Genomic DNA, 18,179 nt, shown 5'->3' on the forward strand with positions numbered 1-18,179 from the left:
GGCACGCAGAGAGAGAGGAGAAAGCAGGCTCCCCGCCGAGCAAAAAGCCCAGATGTGGGGCTCGATCCCAGGATGCTGGGATCAAAACCTGAGCCGAAGGCGAGGCTTTAACCCACTGAGCCACCCAGGAGCCCCCAGTGTGCTCTTTTTAAAAAAAGATCATAATTGCTGGGTTGCTTGTTAAAAACAAGGATTCTTTGATCCTTTCTCAGATCTACTGGATCAGAATCTCAAAGGCAGGCCATGAGAACCTGTATTTTTAACAAGCTCTCCAGTTGTTCTAATACACACTGGTGTTGAGAAGTAGTGCTGCCTGTACCTTCTTTCCCAAAAGATTCAAAAAAGTGTCTTTCCACGTACTTACAATAAACAAAGTGGTCGTGGATCTGATATGCTGTCGGAATCCCCATAGTAACAGTTCAATGTAGGTCCCAAGGAATAAAGATAAGGAAAACTCTAGTGGTCAAGCACACTTGGGAAGCTGCAGTTTGTAGAACAGTCTAGTAGAAGGCGGGCTCTTCGGCAGCTTTTCGCTTTTTACGTTTCCTTTTGGTTACACAGACAAGCTAAGTGAAGATGCCGTTTTTTTGAAGTATAATCTCTCGGCCAACACACAAAGTCTAAAACCAGTGGGCCTTCTGTACGTAATCATTTTATCACTCTCCACTCCCAGATTTTTCTGGCTCTACCACGCCCCCAAAGTTTTGCCTGCAGAACCTCCAAGGGCTCCCGGAAGACCCTGGAACCAAGCACCCCTGGCTTCGTCCCGGCCGCCTGGTTAAGGTGTGGGAACCCAAGCAGCCCGGTGATCAAAGGGTTACAGGCAGTTCGCCTGAGAGCAACCGGGAGAGGAGCCAATAGCGTCTAGGCAGGCTGTACGTCCGGTGTGGGCGGGGCAAGGACGTAACGCGCCCAGGGGAACTTACGTAGGCCGGGAAAGGGGGTGGTGGGGTGAGAGGGGGCAACCCAGGTTAAGAGTTTTAGAAACGTCCGGGACGAACGAGAGAGCGGATGAGCATCCGCCTCTTCTCCTCGCTCTCCTTTAGCCTTAGGGGTCAGTAGCTGCAGGTACAGCCCGGGGCCTCGTGTATGGCTGTGGACTTACGGTGTTCGGACTCCACGCCTTGTCACAACCAGAAAGCAAACTCTGTCTACCCCGAGCTCTGAGCCGCTGCGACCCGGCGAACTGATGTCAGACCAGCCCGGGGGAAACAGCGCCTCCAAGACCATGCCGACTCTCCTCGCAGGGTATGCTCATTCCAGCATACCAACCGAGCTGGATCGTCCGGCCTGCGACGAGGCCAGCCTCAACCCAGAGAGCAGCAGTGGCAGTGGCAACTGTGACGCACCAACCAGCGAATCCCTCCTTGGGGACCGCGAATTCTCCCAGCAGATCGGGTCGCAGCTTAAACTGCTGCCTATGAATGATCAGATCCGGGAGCTGCAGACCATCATCCGGGACAAGTGAGCAGAGATCTAAAGGGATAGGGGACGTGGAGGGTGTTTCAAGGCGGGGGAGGAGGGGCCCGGGACTGGAAGTAAAAGGGCTAAGGGGTAATGTCTTGGGCTCTGGGAAACTAGTCTGTGGGGATAGGGCAGGGCAGGGTGTCACGTGACTCGGGCCTCCAACCCTGTCTTTCCTAGTCCCTGGGTTTAACATCACCCTGTAAAAGGAGGGATACTTTGAAGTAGCTCCTGGCTCCTCCTTGGCTTCTTCCGAGGGAATACTAATCCTCAGCGGTTCCTGGGTGTAAACTCACCCACGCTGTGTGTCCTGTGCTGGTCTATAACCCAGAAATGGTTGCTGCCGAAGCTTATGCCCTGCCACAAATCACCTCGGGCGCACAAATAGAAATAAAGCAATTTCAAGGGAATTATATTGCGTTCAACGAGTTCTCTGACCGTTTACTGTTTGCTACTGCAAATATGTCATTTTGCCTAAGGTCTTTTAGTCTTGGAGTTTGGGTTTTGTTGGTCACGTGGAAGCTTATCATCCAACTCTTATCAGGATTCATTTTTGTAAAGTTACAGAACCTCAAATGTTTCCTGTGGAGTTAATGGAGCAAAGGGAACCTAAAGGAATCTTTGGCGCCCCCTCCTAATCCCACAAACAGCCACACAAAATCTCACGAATAACCAAAAATGCAATGTTAAAATTCTGTCTTGAGGAGATCTCAAAACTCATGTTGTAGATGGGGTTTTTCAAGGGGAGTAAGTACCATGATGAACTACAGCTGGTTTGTATATTGGCAGCACCTTAAATGGCAGGCGAGAATTCTACCACTGAACCACCCATGCACCGATGGCAGCACCTTAAATGAGTAGCTACTGCAATATCAAAGCACTCGTTTTTTCCGTGGGTGCCTTAATCTTTTAAAATGGTTGTTGGGTCAAGACATCATTCTCTAAATCATACTGTAACTTTTTCTTTGTACTATTTTTTTCTTCGTTTCTTCGTACTTTTTCTTTTTCTTCATACTATTGTTAATAGGCTCCCTATTTGTTTCCTTGCTTTCAGTTTTTTTCTGCCTTCCACATACTCCCAGATATTACTGAACAGTCTTAATATACAGTTTTGATTAGATAACTATCCTACTCAGCAGCCTTCCTTGGCTTCTTAGAGCCTATCGATTAAAGTCCAGGATCCTGAGCTTGACAGTAGTAAGTCCTCTCTTCATGGTTCCTAGGAACTATTCGGCAACATCTCTGATTCTGCCGTCCTCTGAAATTCTCCTTATACTCCTTCTCTGCATGTTCATCTCCTATCTATTCTTCAAGCTTAAACCGAGCATTAAATGTCCACCTCTCAAAAGCTTTCCTCTAATCATTCTTCCTTGCTGATCTTCCCTGGCTTTTCAAATGCAAGATTCACCTTCTGTTTTGTATGTTGTTATTTGTGTATCAGTCTTGTCTCACCTATTAGATGTAATGAATCAATATTGAAAAATACTGTGGTCATGTGATCTAATAGGTGGAAATAGTGATCTTAAAAAGTAGGAGGCATAGGTTTGATAGTTGTGGTAGGGGAAGCTGAAATAATACTCAAATGTAGAACAAAGAAAATAGGATGATTCTTATTTCTGTAGATCAGGAGTTATTGATCCTGAGTCTTGGACACCAGTGTACCTGTAGATGGGTTTCAGGGTCTTGGTTAACCATCAGAAATTATTTGGACTATATGTATTTTAATGATTTTTAAATAGCATCTTTATTGAGATATAATTTGCATACCATATAATACATCATTTAAAGTGCACAATTGAGTGGCTTTTACATGTTCATGGCTGTGCAACCATCACCACAGTCAATTTTGCACTATCTTCATTACCTCAGCAAGAAAGCCTATACACATCAGCAGTCACTCCCCATTTCTGCTCAACCCACCCAACCACTAATTTAGACAAGCACAAATATACTTTTTATCTCTGTTAAGTTGCCTATTCTGGACATTTCTTATAGATGGAGTCATATAACATATGGTCTTCTGTGTGACTAGATTCTTTCATTTAGCATAATGTTTTCAAGTTTCAACCACATTGCATCAGTACGCCATTCCTTTTTTAGCTGAATGATATTCCACTGTATTGATATACCACATTTTGGTATATCTGTCCCCAAATGATGGATTTTTGGGTGGTTTCCACTCTTTGGCCATTATGAATAATGTTACTATGAACATCTGCATATGTGCCTTTTTTAATGGGGTGGGGATTCCTTAGCTTTCATTACCTTTCATGAAGGGGTATTCATGACATTGTAAGGGTAAACCATTGCTGTAAGATTTGGAGAGGACATGAGGTTCAGCATTCATATATGACAGCATCAATACTTGATTTTACTGCATTGTTCAGAAAAACCTCAGTGTAAATGAAATCTTTTTTTTTTTTTTTTTTTTTTTTTTTTTTTGTGAGCTTGGAAAGAGACAGCCGGATCCAGAGTGATCTTAGGCAAGATGTTTAGCATCTCTGTGCTTCAGCTTTATCATTTGTTAAACGAGGATGGGGTAATATCTCATGGAACTCCTGGGATGCTAAAACAAGATACTGTCTGAACATTTGTTGTAAACTGTGAAGAGCTGTGCCAGCCTTCATGTTTCGATTTATGCATGGTTCGAATTGCGTACATAAGGGTCAGGAGACAGTAAAGGGAATTTAACTATATATATAGAACTGACATTCTTTTTTTTTCTAATTTTAAAAGATTTCATTCATTTATTTATTTGACATTGATCACAAGCAGGAGGAGGGGCAGAGGGAGAGGGAGAAGGAGAAGCAGGCTCCCCTGAGCAGAGCTCGATGAGCAGGGAGCTTGATGTGGGGCTCATGACCTGAGCTGAAAGCAAACTCTTAACAGAACGAGCCACCCACGCGCCCCTCTCATTCTTATTTTAAAAAGCAAAATTGAGAGATCCTGGGTAATTTTTATCCTGCTATGATACAATATAGAGAGACTCACTAAAATTCTTTTTAACTAATTGATGTTTAGTTATTTAGGCTGGTGACAGTGTTTTAGTTTTGTTTGTTTGTTTTTTTTTTATTTGAAGATTTTATTTATTTATTTGACAGACAAGTAGGCAGAGAGGCAGGCAGACAGAGAGAGGAGAAGCAGGCTCTCGCTGAGCAGAGTGCTGGATGAGGGGCTCATTCCCAAACCCTGGGATCATGACCTGAGCCCAAGGCAGAGGGTTTGATCCACTGAGCCACCCAGGCGCCCCTAGTTTTGTTTTTGTTAATCAAATCTGTTAACAGAGGCCTCTGTTCCTTTATCTTAAAAAATTGCCATTCCCCTCACACAAGATCTGTCTTATCCCCTCTAGGGGGCTGGTATAAGGTGCCTGTGGTAAGAGGAGCTATAGTTACATAGGTTAAGCTATTAAAGTTGCCATCAGTTATCATATCCTGTCTTCCTCGGAGCTTATGCTCTTCTCTGTTTTGCTGTGACATCATATATGTGCACTGTGGAGCTGTCTGATAATAGAAGTAATTGGAGTACTTGTTATTCCTTTATTGATCCTGTCCTTTCTATCTAGCTGTTGAAGGGATTGGTTTCTGAGTTGACTTTGCCCTGGAGAAATGGAGGTTGAGCCACAGGGCTGCATGTTGTAAAAAGATAAAGCAGGCAAGATTGAGAATATTGTACTGATCTAAAATGTCTTTTTTTAAAAAAATGTGAGTATTTGTAATATAATATGTTGGCTGTCTTATTGAATTTCAAGTAAATGGTTTTCTCTCAGAGAGTGCGGTCATCTAAACATTGAGAGAGCAAATTATTTACTGAGTTACATATGGGTAACTGGTGAACTTGGGAAGAGAACTTACCCTTCATTTTCAGTTTTTGTAACAGCAAGAACATCCTTCTCTTCCTGCCTCCTTTATATATTAAACCAGCAAAATCTGAGTGTAATGTACTTTTACCTTGACCATACTTCATGAGCTCATGTCTAAGGCAATGCATTTAAAGATAATCCCTCTCTAATTTTTTTCTTTTGTCTCCTGAAAGGTTAAAGCTATTTCATGAGCTGTTGAGTGTTCCCTTGTACTTGGAAGGGCTTTCCTTGGCCTCAGCAGACAACTGGGATGAAAATGGAGCATTCTAAGAGTATTTTACTCCATGAAATAACACTAAAGATGAACCAGATCAGCCTTGTGAGTTAATTTTTTTAGTCACCTGGAGGGGAGACAACCTCAGGAGGGATGAACATCCTGTTTAGCCCTAATGTGAATGCAGCCTAATGTGATTTGAGTCATCTGGCTAGGTAATGTGATGTTCTTTACTGAGACTGTGCATCTGAATTTCCTGGGGAGTCTTTTTTTTTCCCCAAATAAAATTTTTGGTACCCTTAGCATAGTCTTGGGTAAAACCTGGGTAGTCTTGGGTGAAACCTGAGTACCTGTAGCTTAACAAACACCACAGGCGATTGTGCCCACTGCTTTTGGGAGAATGACCGTTCTCCCCCAGCATGGTGATTTGCCTGGCTTTGGATTAGGGATATAGGCTGAGCTAGGGATTCCACACCAAACCCAACCATCCTAGAGAGCCTGGCCTGGCAATACCCTGAGAATGGAGGAATCTTGGTTATTTTCCCTACTTGTACAAAACCAACGTATTCACCACAGAAAAAAACTGTGACCTGCAAGTTGTTTACAACATGGACATGGTTTTGGTTTTACATGTCAATTTTTTTTAAAAAGATTTTATTTGGGGCACCTGGGTGGTTCAGTGGTTAAGCCTCTGCCTTTGGCTCAGGTCATGATCTCAGGGTCCTGGGATGGAGACCCACATCGGGTTCTCTGCTCAGCGTGAAGTATGCTTCCTACCCACCTGCTTGCCTCTCTGCCTGCCTCTCTGCCTGCTTGTGATCTCTGTCTGTCAAATAAATAAATAAAATCTTTAAAAATATATATTTTTTTAATTTAAAAATTTAAAAATTAAAAAAGTTTTTTAAAAAGATTTTATTTATTTATTTGACAGAGAGAGAGGGAGAGAGACCACAAGCAGGGAGAGCAGCAGGCTGGAGAGGGAGAAGCAGGCTCCCCTCCGAGCAGGGAGCCTGATACAGGCTGTGCCACCCAGGAGCCCTTACACGTGAATTTTCTTTCTTTCTTTTTTAAAAGGATTTTCTTTATTTATTAGAGAGAGAGAGAGAGAGCATGAGAGGGGAGAAGGTCAGAGGGAGAAGCAGACTCCCCATGGACTCTGATCCCCAGGACTCTGGGATCATGACCTGAGCCGAGGTGAAGGCAGTTGCTTAACCAGTTGAGCCACTCAGGCACTCACCTGTGAATTTTCTAACTGGCTTTTAGTCCAGGAAGGGGGAATCACCTCTTTAAACTATGCATACCCTGGTTAAAAGATTTATTGGTCATATCCTAGTAATGTCTCACCAACTAGTCTATACTCCAGGGAGACATAAAGAAAATCTGGCATGGCACAGTACCAGACACATATGGGAATTGATATTCAATCATTATAAGAAAATAACCTTCTGAATGAAGCCTGAGTTCTAAGGGAAAATGATAGCTTCTCTTCTTTTCCTGACTTTGAACACTTATGTTAAACTCTGCTTTGAGGTGCAAGTAAATATTGACACTATTTTAATAGCTTTTAAGGTGCTAGGGATTGTGGCCTTGATGACTTCTACCTGGCAGGTAGTAAAAGCCATATATTTTTTTTTTTCAGTTTTTCACATCAGATTAGTTTTGCTCCAAGGACTTCACTGGGGGGTTGTTTTTCTTAGGGTGAAGGGAGGAGACAGAGTATCATTTACAAAACATCTGTATACCATGAAAGACCTTGGAGTTATTCTTTATTTTAGTGATCACATTATAACAAAATAGCTCTGGAAATAGAGTTTATGTTTTCAGAGCTTTAACTAACCATTAACTCTAAATAAAATATTCCTTTGGTTTAAACCTGCCAGAAAGCTTTTATGTTCTATTTCCCTTTTACCTCTTGCTTTAAAAAATTCAAAATCAAAACCAAACAAAAACATAATAGAAGTGGATTTAAGCCTATTTAGTTCTTTTTTCTTAGGTTACGAGGTAAAATACAGGACACCAAGTTAAGTTTGAATTCAGATAAACAATGAACTTTTTTTCATATATCCTAAACATTGAATGGGACATACTTCTGAAATACACATTTAACTGGGTGTCTTGTATTTTTATTTGCTAAATCTGGCAACCCTGTGTTAACCCTAACTTCTCCCATCCCAAATGTTGAAAATAATCCTTTAAAAATTTTGTAAAATTAATTGATTATTATTTAAATTCTAGTTAATTAACATATGGTATAAAATCGGTTTCAGGGGTAGAATTTAGAGATTCATTGCTTACTTAAGAAAACACAGTGCTCATCATAACAAGTGTCCTCCTTAATACCCACCACCCATCTAGCCCATAACCCACCCACCTCCTCCATTAACCCTCAGCTTGTTATCTATCCTTAAGAGTCTCTTATGGTTTCTTTCACTTTCTCTTTTTTGCTTTTTTCCCCCTTCACATATGTTCAATTTTTTTGCTTCTTAAATTCCACATGTGAGTGAAATCATATGGTATTTGTCTTTCTCTCACTTATTTCGCCTGGCGTAATACACTCTAGCTCTACCACCTTGTGACAAATGGCAAAATTTCATTCTTTTTATGACTGAGTAATATTCCATTGTATGTATATACCACTTCTTTATACATTCATTGGTCGTTGGGTTTTTGGGCTCTTTCCATAGTTTGACTGTTGTGGATATTGCTGCTGTAAACATCCAGGTGCATGTACCCCTTCAAATCTGTACTTTGGAACCCTTTGGGGAAATATCTAAGAGTGCAGTTGCTAGGTCCTAAGGTAGTTCTATTTTTAACTTTTTGAGAAAACTCCATACTCTTTTTCTTTTCCAGAGTAGCTGCACCATCTTGCATTCCCACCAACAGTGTAAGAGGGTTGGTTCCCCTTTCTCCACATCCTTGCCAGGATGTGAAGCTGTTGACTTAGCCATTCTGACAGGTGTGAGGTGGTATCTCATCATGGTTTTGATTTGTATTTTCCTGATGATGAGTGATGTTGAGCATCTTTTCATGTGTCTGTTGGCCATCTGGATATCTTCTTTGGAAAAATGTCTATTCATGTCTTCTTCCCTTTTTTAAAGTGGATTGTTTGTGTTTTCAGTGCTGAGTTTTATAAATTCTTTATTGATTTTGGGTACTAACCCTTTATCAGGTATGTCATTTGCAGATATGTTGTCTTCCTTCATGGGCTCCTTTATTTTTGTTGATTGTTTCCTATGCTTTGCAGAAGCTTTTTATCTTTATGAAGTTCCAAGAGTTCATTTTTGCTTTTGTTTCTTTTGCCTCCAGAGACATCTCTAATAGGAGGTTGCTATGAACAAGGTCAAAGAGTTATTGCCTGTGGTCTCCTCAAGGAGGAGACAGGTTTCCTGTCTCACATTTAGGTCTTTCATCAATTTTGAATTCATTTTTGTGTATGGTGTAAGAAAGTGGTCCAGGTTCATTTTTCTGCATGTTGCTCTTAAGTTTTCCCAAAACCATATGTTGAAGAGATTGTTTTTTTTCCGTTGGATATTCTTTCCTGCTTTGTTGAAGATTAGTTGGCCATATAGTTGTGGGTCGATTTCTGGGTTTTCTATTCTGTTCTTTTGTTTTATGTGTCTGTTTTGTGCCAGTACCATACTGTCTTAATAGCTACAGCTTTGCAATATAGCTTAAAGTCTGGAATCATGATGGCTCCAGCTTTGCTTTTCTTCTTCAAAATTGCTTTCACTATTCAGGGTCTTCTGTAGTTCCATACAAGTTTTAGGATTGTTTGTTCTAGCTCTGTGAAAAATGCTGGTGGTGTTTTGATAGGGATTGCATAAAATGTGTAGGTTGCTTTGGATAGTATAGACATGTTAATAATGTTTGTTCTTCCAATCCATGGCATTGGAATTTTTTCCCATTTCCTTGTGTCCTCTTCAGTTTCTTTCATAAAAGTTCTATAGTTTTCGGAGAGTGGGTCTTTTGTCCCTTTGGTTAGGTTTATTCCCAGCTATCTTGTGGTTTTTGGTGTACTTGTAAATGGGATGGATTCCTTGATTTCTTTTTCTGCTGCTTCATTATTGGTGTATAGAAATGCAACAGATTTCTATCCACTAATTTTATATCTTGCAACTTTGCTGAATTCATGTATTAGCTCTAGCGATTTTTTTGGTGGAACCTTTTGGTTTTCTACATAGTATCATGTTGTCTACAAATAAAGTTTGACTTCTTCTTTGCCAATTTGGATGTCTTTTATTTCTTTGTGTTGTATGATTGCTGATCCTAAGATTGTTGTATGATTGCTGATTCCAGTAGTATGTTAAATAATAATGGTGAGGAGTGCCTGGGTGGCTCATTGGGTTAAGCCTCTGCCTTCGGCTCAGGTCATGATCTCAGGGTCCTGGGATCAAGCCCTGCATCGGGCTTTCTGCTCAGTTGGGATCCTGCTTTCCCCTCTATCTCTGCCTGTCTCTCTGCCTTCTTGTGATCTCTCTCTCTATGTGTCAAATAAAGAAATAAAATCTTAAAAAAATTAGTAATCGTTAGAGTGGACTTCCCTGTCTTGTTCTTAACCATAGAGGAAAAGCTCTCAGTTTTTCCTCATTGTGGATCTTTCTTATATGATTTTTATGATGTTGAGGTATGTTACCTCTATTCCTCCTTGTGGAGGGTTTTTTTAAAAATCAAGAATGGATGCTGTATTTTGTTAAATGCTTTTTCTGCATCGAATGAGAGGATCATATGGTCTTTATCCTTTGTTTTATTACTGTGGTATATCACATTGATTTATTTGTGAATATTGAACCACCCCTGCAACTGGAAATAAATACCAGTTGATCATGGTGAATAATTCTTCTAATGTATTGTTGAATTTGATTCACTAGTATTTTATTGAGAATTTTTACAACCATGTTCACCAGGGATAGAGGCCTAGTAATTCTCCTTTTTAGCAGGGTCTTTGTCTGGTTTTGTAATCAAGGTAACACTGGCTTCATAGAAATAGTTTGGAAGTTTTCTTCCATTTCTGTTTTTTGGAACAGTTTGAGAAGAATAGGTATCAATTCTTATTGAAATGTCTGGTAGAATTCCCTTAGGAAGCCATTTGGCCCTGGAGTTTTGTTTGTTAGGAGATTTTAGTTTACTGATTCAATTTCTTAACTGGTTATGGGTCTGTTCAGATTTTTCTATTTCTTTCTGTTTCAGTTTTGGTCATTTGTATGTTTCTAGGAATTTATCCATTTTTTCCAGATTGCCCATTTTGTTGGCATATAACTTCATAATATTCTCTTACAATTCTTTCTTTCTGTGGTGTTGGTTGTGATCTTTCCACTTTCATTCATGTTTTTATTTATTTGGGTTCTTTCTCTTTTCTTTTTGATAAGTATGGCTAGGGGTTTATCAGGTTTTTTTTTTTTTTTTTTCCCGAAGAAGCAGCTCTTAGTTTCATTGAACTTTTCTAGTTTTTTGATTTCTATACTATTTCTTTCTGCTCTAATCTCTTCTTATTTCCCTTCTTCCAGCTTTAGCCTTTATTTGCTGTTCCTTTCATAGCTCCTTTAGGTGTATGGTTAGGTTGTGTATTTGAGACTTTTCTTGCTTCTTGAGGTAGGCCTGTATTACTATTGCACTATATTTATTTATGTGTATTATGTATATTTATGTATATTATGTGTATTTACTTCTGTCTTAGGACCTACTACCTTCACTACCTCCCAAAGGTTTTGGACTGGTGTTTTTATTTTCATTGGTTCCATGTATCTTTTTTCTTTTTTATCTTTAATTTTCTGGTTAACCCATTCATTCTTTAGTTGGCTGTTCTTTAACCTCCATGTATTTGCAGTCTTTCCAAATTTTTTCTCATGGTTGACCTCAAGTTTCATAGTGTTGCAGTCTGAAAATAACACATGGTATGATCTAAATCTTTTTGTACTTGTTGAGGCCTGATTTGTGATCCATTATGTAATCTATTCTGGAGAATGTGCCATGTGCACTTGAAAAGAATGTGTATTCTGCTCTTTAGGATAAAGTGTTCTGAGTATGTCTGTTAAGTCCATCTGGTCTAGTATATCATTTAAAGTCATTGTTTCCTTCTTGATTTTCTGTTCAGATGGTCTATCCATTGCTGTAAGTGTGGTATTAAAGTCCCCTACTATTATTGTGTCATTATAAATGAGTTTCTTTATATATGTTATTAATTGATTTATATATTTGGATGCTTCCAAGTTGGGGGCATAAATATTTACAACTGTTACATCTTTTTGATGGATAGACCCCTTAATTATGATATAGTGCCCTTTATCTCTTGGTATAGTCATTGGTTTAAAATATAGTTTTTCTGATATAAGTATAGCTAGTCTGACTTTCTTTTGTTCTCCATCCACTCACTTGCAATCTGCAGGTGTCTTTAGGTCTAAAATGAATCTCTTGTAACTCTTAATGATAGCAAACAAATTGAGGGTTGGTGGAGAAAGCTGGGTAGGGGATGGGCTTGATGGGGGATGGGTATTAAGGAGGCACTTGTTACGATGAGCACTGGATGTTGTAATGTAACTGGATGTTACAACTGGATGTTGTAATGTAATGTAATGTAAGTGATGAACCCCTGAATTTTCCTGAGTTTAAATAAAACTTTGAAAAACAAATATATGTCTTAATAATGATAGTAAAAAAATAAAACGAGTATTATAGGCAGCATATAGATGGGTCTTTCTTTATCCTTTCCTTCATAGTACCCTGTGTCTTTTGATTGTATTATTTAGTCCATTTAAATTCAGAGTAATTATTGATAGATACAAATTCAGTACCATTGCATTATCTTAAAGTTGGTGTTTCTGATGATGTTCTCTGTTCCTTCCTAGTCTTTGTCACCTTTGGTCTTTTCCCCCATCTAAGGAGGCCCCTTGTATATATCTTGCAGGACTGGTTTAGTGGTCATGAACTCCTTTAGTTTTGTCTGGGAAACTTTTTATCTCTCTTTCTATTCTGAATGACAGCCTTTATCTCTCTTTCTATTCTTAATTCAAGCCTTGAAATATTCTTGGCTGCATATTTTCCCCAGGCAACATATTAAACATATCATACCATTTCTTCTGGCCAGCCAAGAGTTTATGGAGTTATCTGTTGGGAACCTGTTGGGAACCTCTGTAGGTTAAGGACTTTTTTTTTTTTTTTACCTTACTGCCTTCATGATTCTTTCCTTGTCTGTGTATTTTGTGAATTTGGCTATGATATGTCTTGATGATTGTCAGCTTTTTTTACCTTTAATGGGAGTTCTCTGTGATTTTTGGATTTCAGTGTTTGTTTCTGTCCCCAGATTAAGATAGTTTTCAGCTATAATTTGTTCAAATAAACCTCCTTGTTCTTTCTCTTCTTCTGGGACTCCTATGATAGAAATATGCTTCATGGAGTTGCTGAGTTTCCTAAGTCTACATTTGTGATCCAATACTTTTCTTTCCCTCTTCTTTTCAGTTTCATTATTTTCCATACTTTCATCTTCTATGTTACTGATTTATTCCTCTGCTTTGTCCATCCTCATTGTCATGGCAGCCATTCATGTTCTAGCATTTTTAATTTTGGCCTTACTAGGTTGTATTTCTTTTACCTCTGTAGTAAAGGTTTCTCTCGTGTCTTCTGTGCTTTTCCTCAGGCCCAGCTAGTATCTTTATAATTGTTTATTTAAATTCTGGTTCAGACATCTTCCTTGTATCTGTATAAATCCCTAGCTGTGACTTCTTCCAGTTCTGTATTTTGGGGTGAGTTCCTCCACCTTGTCATTTATTCTAGGTCACATTTTTATGTGTGTATGGTTGTTAGGGAAGCCTGTTCTATTCCTGCTCCTGAGAGTAATGGCTCTATTAAAAACAGGTTAAAAAAAAAAAGCCGAAACTAGATCCTATTTCCTCTAGAGTTGAAGGTTTGCAACACTCTATGATCACTAGACATGATGCATGTGAGGGATTTGTGCTGGTCTTCTGGGGGAGGGGTTTGATGCACTGATTCTCAGGGGGATTTGCCCCAGTAGAGATGCACCTGCAGGGTGTTGGGAGGGGTAGCAAGAGGGTGCTTGTTCCAAGCAGCTCTAAGCCTCCAGTAGGTGGCACTGTATTGCTCACTGAAGTAGGGCAATGCTGATGTGGGGGTGGGCAGTGGCATTGTTCTGCTCTCTTGTCCCCAGAGCAGAGAGCTCCTGTCCACCACTTAGGAAGCCCTCACAGAAAAGCAAATATTCACCCCTCTTGTGGCCTCTGTCAGATCCCTGCCTCCAAGCTGTCTGCCTGCCAAACGGTACAGAATTCCTGTGTTTTATCTCAGGCACATGGCTGGATTTCAAAACTAAAAACTCTGATTTTTAGAGACCTGGTGCATGTGGAGCCATGGTGATCCTCTGAGGGAGGATCTCTGCACACCGCTGATCATGCCCATTAGCACTGTCGCACAGTGGCTGGAGTTTAAGGTAAAGTGCAGCTAAAAGCTGGGACCAAGGTTTGTTGCCCTCAGCAGGTGTCTCCATTCCTGTGCTAATAAATGGGGTCTCACACTGGCATCCACAAGCTTTTTTGTCCTCTGAGAGGCTGTTTTACCTCCCCCAAATGCCCTACGAGAAGGGGAACTGTTTCTCCCTGTGCAATCCAGGGGATTCTCAGAGCACACTGTCCTTTTCTGGGCCTCTGCCCTCCTTCCCCACAGGAGCACCACTGCCTGCCCAGCTCCACCCAGCAGTGGCCCAGACTTCTAAAACTTCAGACTTTGGGCTCCAGTGCTTATAAACACTTGCAATAATCAGCCACAGTAGTTTTCCCAGTGAATGGTGTTGGGTAAGTCTGTCTATCTGGTGCAGTTCCCTGTGTGCTGCCTTCTGTTTCTCTATCTCTCTTTCCTCTCTCTGAGATTAAGGCTCCCTCCCCTCTGCAGCACCCACAATTCTTTTCTTCACATAGCATGTCCTACCTCCATGATGTGGCATCTTTTCTCTCTAGTTCTCCAGTTTGTTCTCTCACCATTCAGATTGATCTGTTGGGTGTTCAGAAAGTTTTTATATTTATCTAGCTGTAATTTAGAGACAGGGCAAGCCTGGGGTCCCCCTACTACTGTGCCATCTTAACTCCCTCCTTGGGCCTTATTTCTTAAATGACACCTAAATCAGTGCTACTGGGATTTGATTTCAAATCAATTGTTTTAAGTTATAGATCAGAGGTCTTGATGTAATAATTTTTTAAAAGGGTGTGTTCTTATATTGTTAACTTTTTTTTACAAGCCATGCAATAATGGTAGCTTCTCCCTCTTCAGAAGGAGCATTTTAATGATGTTTTTTATTTGCCTACCAAACTCTATTTCATTGTGTGCATGCCAGTCTGATTTGCAGGAAGAGAAGTTAAAATACATTGCAAAGCTGGCCCTTTAGAAAATATACCCTTATTAGAGCAAAATAAATAATGGCTTCACTCAGGGACTTGGAATTGGAGAGCTTCAGGCTGGGAAGTACCTTGAAGTACTTGACCTCTGTAAGCCTCACTGTTTTCATCACTAAATTAGTAGTAATGGTGATGGGTCCGTGATCAAAGGAGTGAGACTGATACAAAGCGAAGGTGAAGCAAAGCTTTATTTTGTGCCAGCACCGAGAATCAAACCAACTGGTTGGGGCTGCCTCTTACAGAGAGGGCAACCCTTCCCAGCCTCACAGACTAACTTTTATAGAGCAAAGGCCATGTGGTTGAGCCTGGCCACACACAAGTGGCCAATTGAATTACAATTCACCCTATAGTAGCTATTTGAACTAGCCTATCACTCTGGTCAGTATTGGCGCCCAAAACCACATTCTTTGGTGGTTAGGAAGGTGCTTTACTGATTGGGTGTCTCCACCTGGCTCGAGTCATCCATGCATTCTAGGCTCTGTTATCCCCACCCTGACCTGACACGTCCTGGTATATGGGCTCTGTTATCATGGGCTGGTTGGCCATATTTTACTGGTTTCCCAGACTTGTTTCTAAGTAAATTCCTCTGGGGGGGGGCAGGGTCAATCTAAGTTTACTGCATAAACAACAAAATGGCTATTTAACTGAGATGGAGTCACTCTGGTTAAGTAGGCCCTTACATTCCCCCCTTTTCTTTGGAGATTAGTCAAATCCTTGACTTTTTAGCCAGTTCTATGTTCTCCTGTTGTAAGGGGTTATATTGAGCATGTAAGACTAACATTTTTATTGCTCCAATTTTCTTTTGTACAAATGACATTAGGGCATTTATAATGCAGGGGCCAAAAAGTAACATTAGTAATCATAAAACCAGGGGGCCTGCAATTGCTGATATTAGGGAAGTTATCCACAGGGACCAGTTGAACAAACTTCTGTAGCATCCCTATTGTGCACAATAGTACTCTGGTGGGCCCCCAGGCCATCCCCCCACTGCATTGGGGAGGCCCAGTGTTAGGGCACATGTAAAACTGTAAGGCATCTAAACAGGGGTTAATGGGTACCAATTGGCATAAGGTTATATTAAATGCACAGTCGGCTGATGAGTTAGCCATTTACTGCTTTGTAGAACCTTTTCCACTTCTCCAAATTCCGTTCATCTAATTTCCCATCTATACTTTTCTGTCTTATGAGGTGACTCAGAAGCTCTTACACAAACAGGTAACAATAGGAGCAGCAATGAACTCATAGTCTTTTGAGTCTTAGCTTTAGTCCACGGTCAGCAGGGTCCATCGGCAGTAGCTTCCATCTTTGGGGAGTGTCCTTGTCTTCTGCTCATTTGGTGTGACCTGTGTGAATCCAGGCCCTGATGCCTTCTACTTTTACTGCCGAGGGGGTGGTCAGGATGACAGTAGATGGTCCCTTCCAGTGAGGCTCCAAGTTTCCCACTTGGTGGTGGCATATCCAAGCCAAGTTCCCAGGTTGGTAAGAATATGGTTCCAACTCTGTCTCTGTCTCAGTGTGGGATCCCTGCGTGGGCTAGACAGACTGTAATGCCTGCAGTGACTGGAGAACAGACTGATCAGTCTTTTCTGCTAGGGCAAACTCTTGTAGCCAAGGGCAGAGCGGGGTGGGGGGTCTCCCGAACATTATTTCAAATGGGGTAACCTTGTTTAAGTAGGGTGTACATCGTGCCCTGAGGAGGGTGAAAGGAAGGAGATCCACCCATCCACTGCAAATCTCCAGAATTAGCTTTGTCAAGGTCTCTAAGAGTCCGGTTCATTCTCTCTACTTGCCCGGAGCTCTCGGGCTGGTAGGCACAATGTAGTTTTCAATTAGTACCTGTGGCCTTGGCTAATGCCTGTGAGACTGAACTCACAAATGCCGGGCTGATGTCTGACCTGATGTGAGAGGTAACCCAAACCTCTAGTAGCTTTTTGGCTACCACTCCTGCCATCTCATGTTTGGCAGAAAAAGCCTCTACCCAGCCTACCGTCCATATAGATGTTGGCGGTCTTACCCTTGGCCATCTGCAGTGCCTTGGTGAGTGCAGTCAGCTCCGTTTGTGTGTGTGTGTGTGTGTGTGTGTGTGTGCCGAGGTTCCGTGTGGCAGGGCCACCGTCCAGAGTTCCTGCTCAGGAGAAACCACCGCAGCCCCCGCATACCTCTTTCCATCAACCATGTAGCTACTCCCGTCAGTGACCAGAGTCATCTCTGTATCTGGGAGGTGAGGGTCTCTAAGATCTGACCTTATTCCTGTGACCTGGGTTTGAACCTCCCCGCTGTCATGTGGGTGGGTCAGCCAGCTCCTCTGGCAGCACCGTGGCTGGATTTAGCACTGCTGGGGGCAAGAAAGTCACTTTTGGTTCATTGAGGAGGAGGACCTGATACCCCATCACTCAGGCATTTGTCACCCATCAGTCTGGTGGAGTCTGGAGAAGGCCCTCGATAGCATGAGTGGTGGTCAAGATGAGATTTTGACCCAAAGTCAGTTTACTTGCATTCTTGACCAGGAGGGCCGTGGTAGCAATTATGCAGAGGCAAGGGGGGAATGCAGTCGCTACTGGATCTGGTTTCTGGCTAAGATAGGCTACTGGCCTTTCCCAAGGCCCCAGAGTCTGAGTCAAAACTCCTTTGGCCACCCCTGCCTTTTCATCCACATACAAGTGGAAGGGCTTGGTAACATCTGGGATGGCCCATGCTGAGGCACTCAGTAAGGCTGTTTGTAATTCCCGAAATGCTCCTTCTTTCTCAGCTGTCCACTCTACCATAGTGAGTCCTCCTTTAGTTCATAGAGAGGTCAGGCCATCTCCACGAACCACGGTATCCTCAGCCTGTCATGGCCCACCGTCCCAAGAAACTCCTTCACTTGTTGGGGCGTGGTGGGGCAGAGGTATCGGGTGATCACCTGTTTCCTGGTCTCAGTGAACGCACTCCCTCGTGGAGATCAAAGCTGAAATATGTGGCGTGGCTCTGACAAAGCTGTGCTTTCTTTTCTGACACTCGATACCCTTTTCCTGCAGAGTCTGTAAGAGAGCTCTCATCCCCCGCAAGCATGACTCATTGTCCTCAGTGGCTATTTCTGCTATTCCCACTAACTCAGTCAGATTCTTCCCTTCAAATCCTTCAATTTTCTGAAGTTCTCACCTTATATCTGGGGCTGACTGACTGGCAAAGGCAGGATCGTCAAAACGAGCTATCGTGCAACTTCTCTGAAGTTTACCTCAAGTTGTCTAGCGTAGGTAAACAA

General features: G+C 41.7%; 1 protein-coding gene across 1 annotated transcript in view; it reads left to right on the forward strand.

Annotated features, from left to right (window-relative positions):
- Positions 1 to 908: 908 nt before the first annotated feature.
- Positions 909 to 18,179, forward strand: part of UPRT (uracil phosphoribosyltransferase homolog) — a 37,316-nt gene continuing 20,045 nt past the window's right edge. Inside the window, 2 exon segments of the mRNA XM_004779926.3 lie at positions 909 to 1,148; positions 1,150 to 1,464. Coding sequence (XP_004779983.3) covers positions 1,090 to 1,148; positions 1,150 to 1,464 — 374 coding nt within the window. The 5' untranslated portion in view covers positions 909 to 1,089.

The sequence above is a fragment of the Mustela putorius genome, unplaced genomic scaffold, assembly GCF_011764305.1.
Source record: "Mustela putorius furo isolate JIRA1106 unplaced genomic scaffold, ASM1176430v1.1 tig00001114_pilon_pilon_pilon, whole genome shotgun sequence".
In the NCBI taxonomy this organism is placed as follows: Eukaryota; Metazoa; Chordata; class Mammalia; order Carnivora; family Mustelidae; genus Mustela; species Mustela putorius.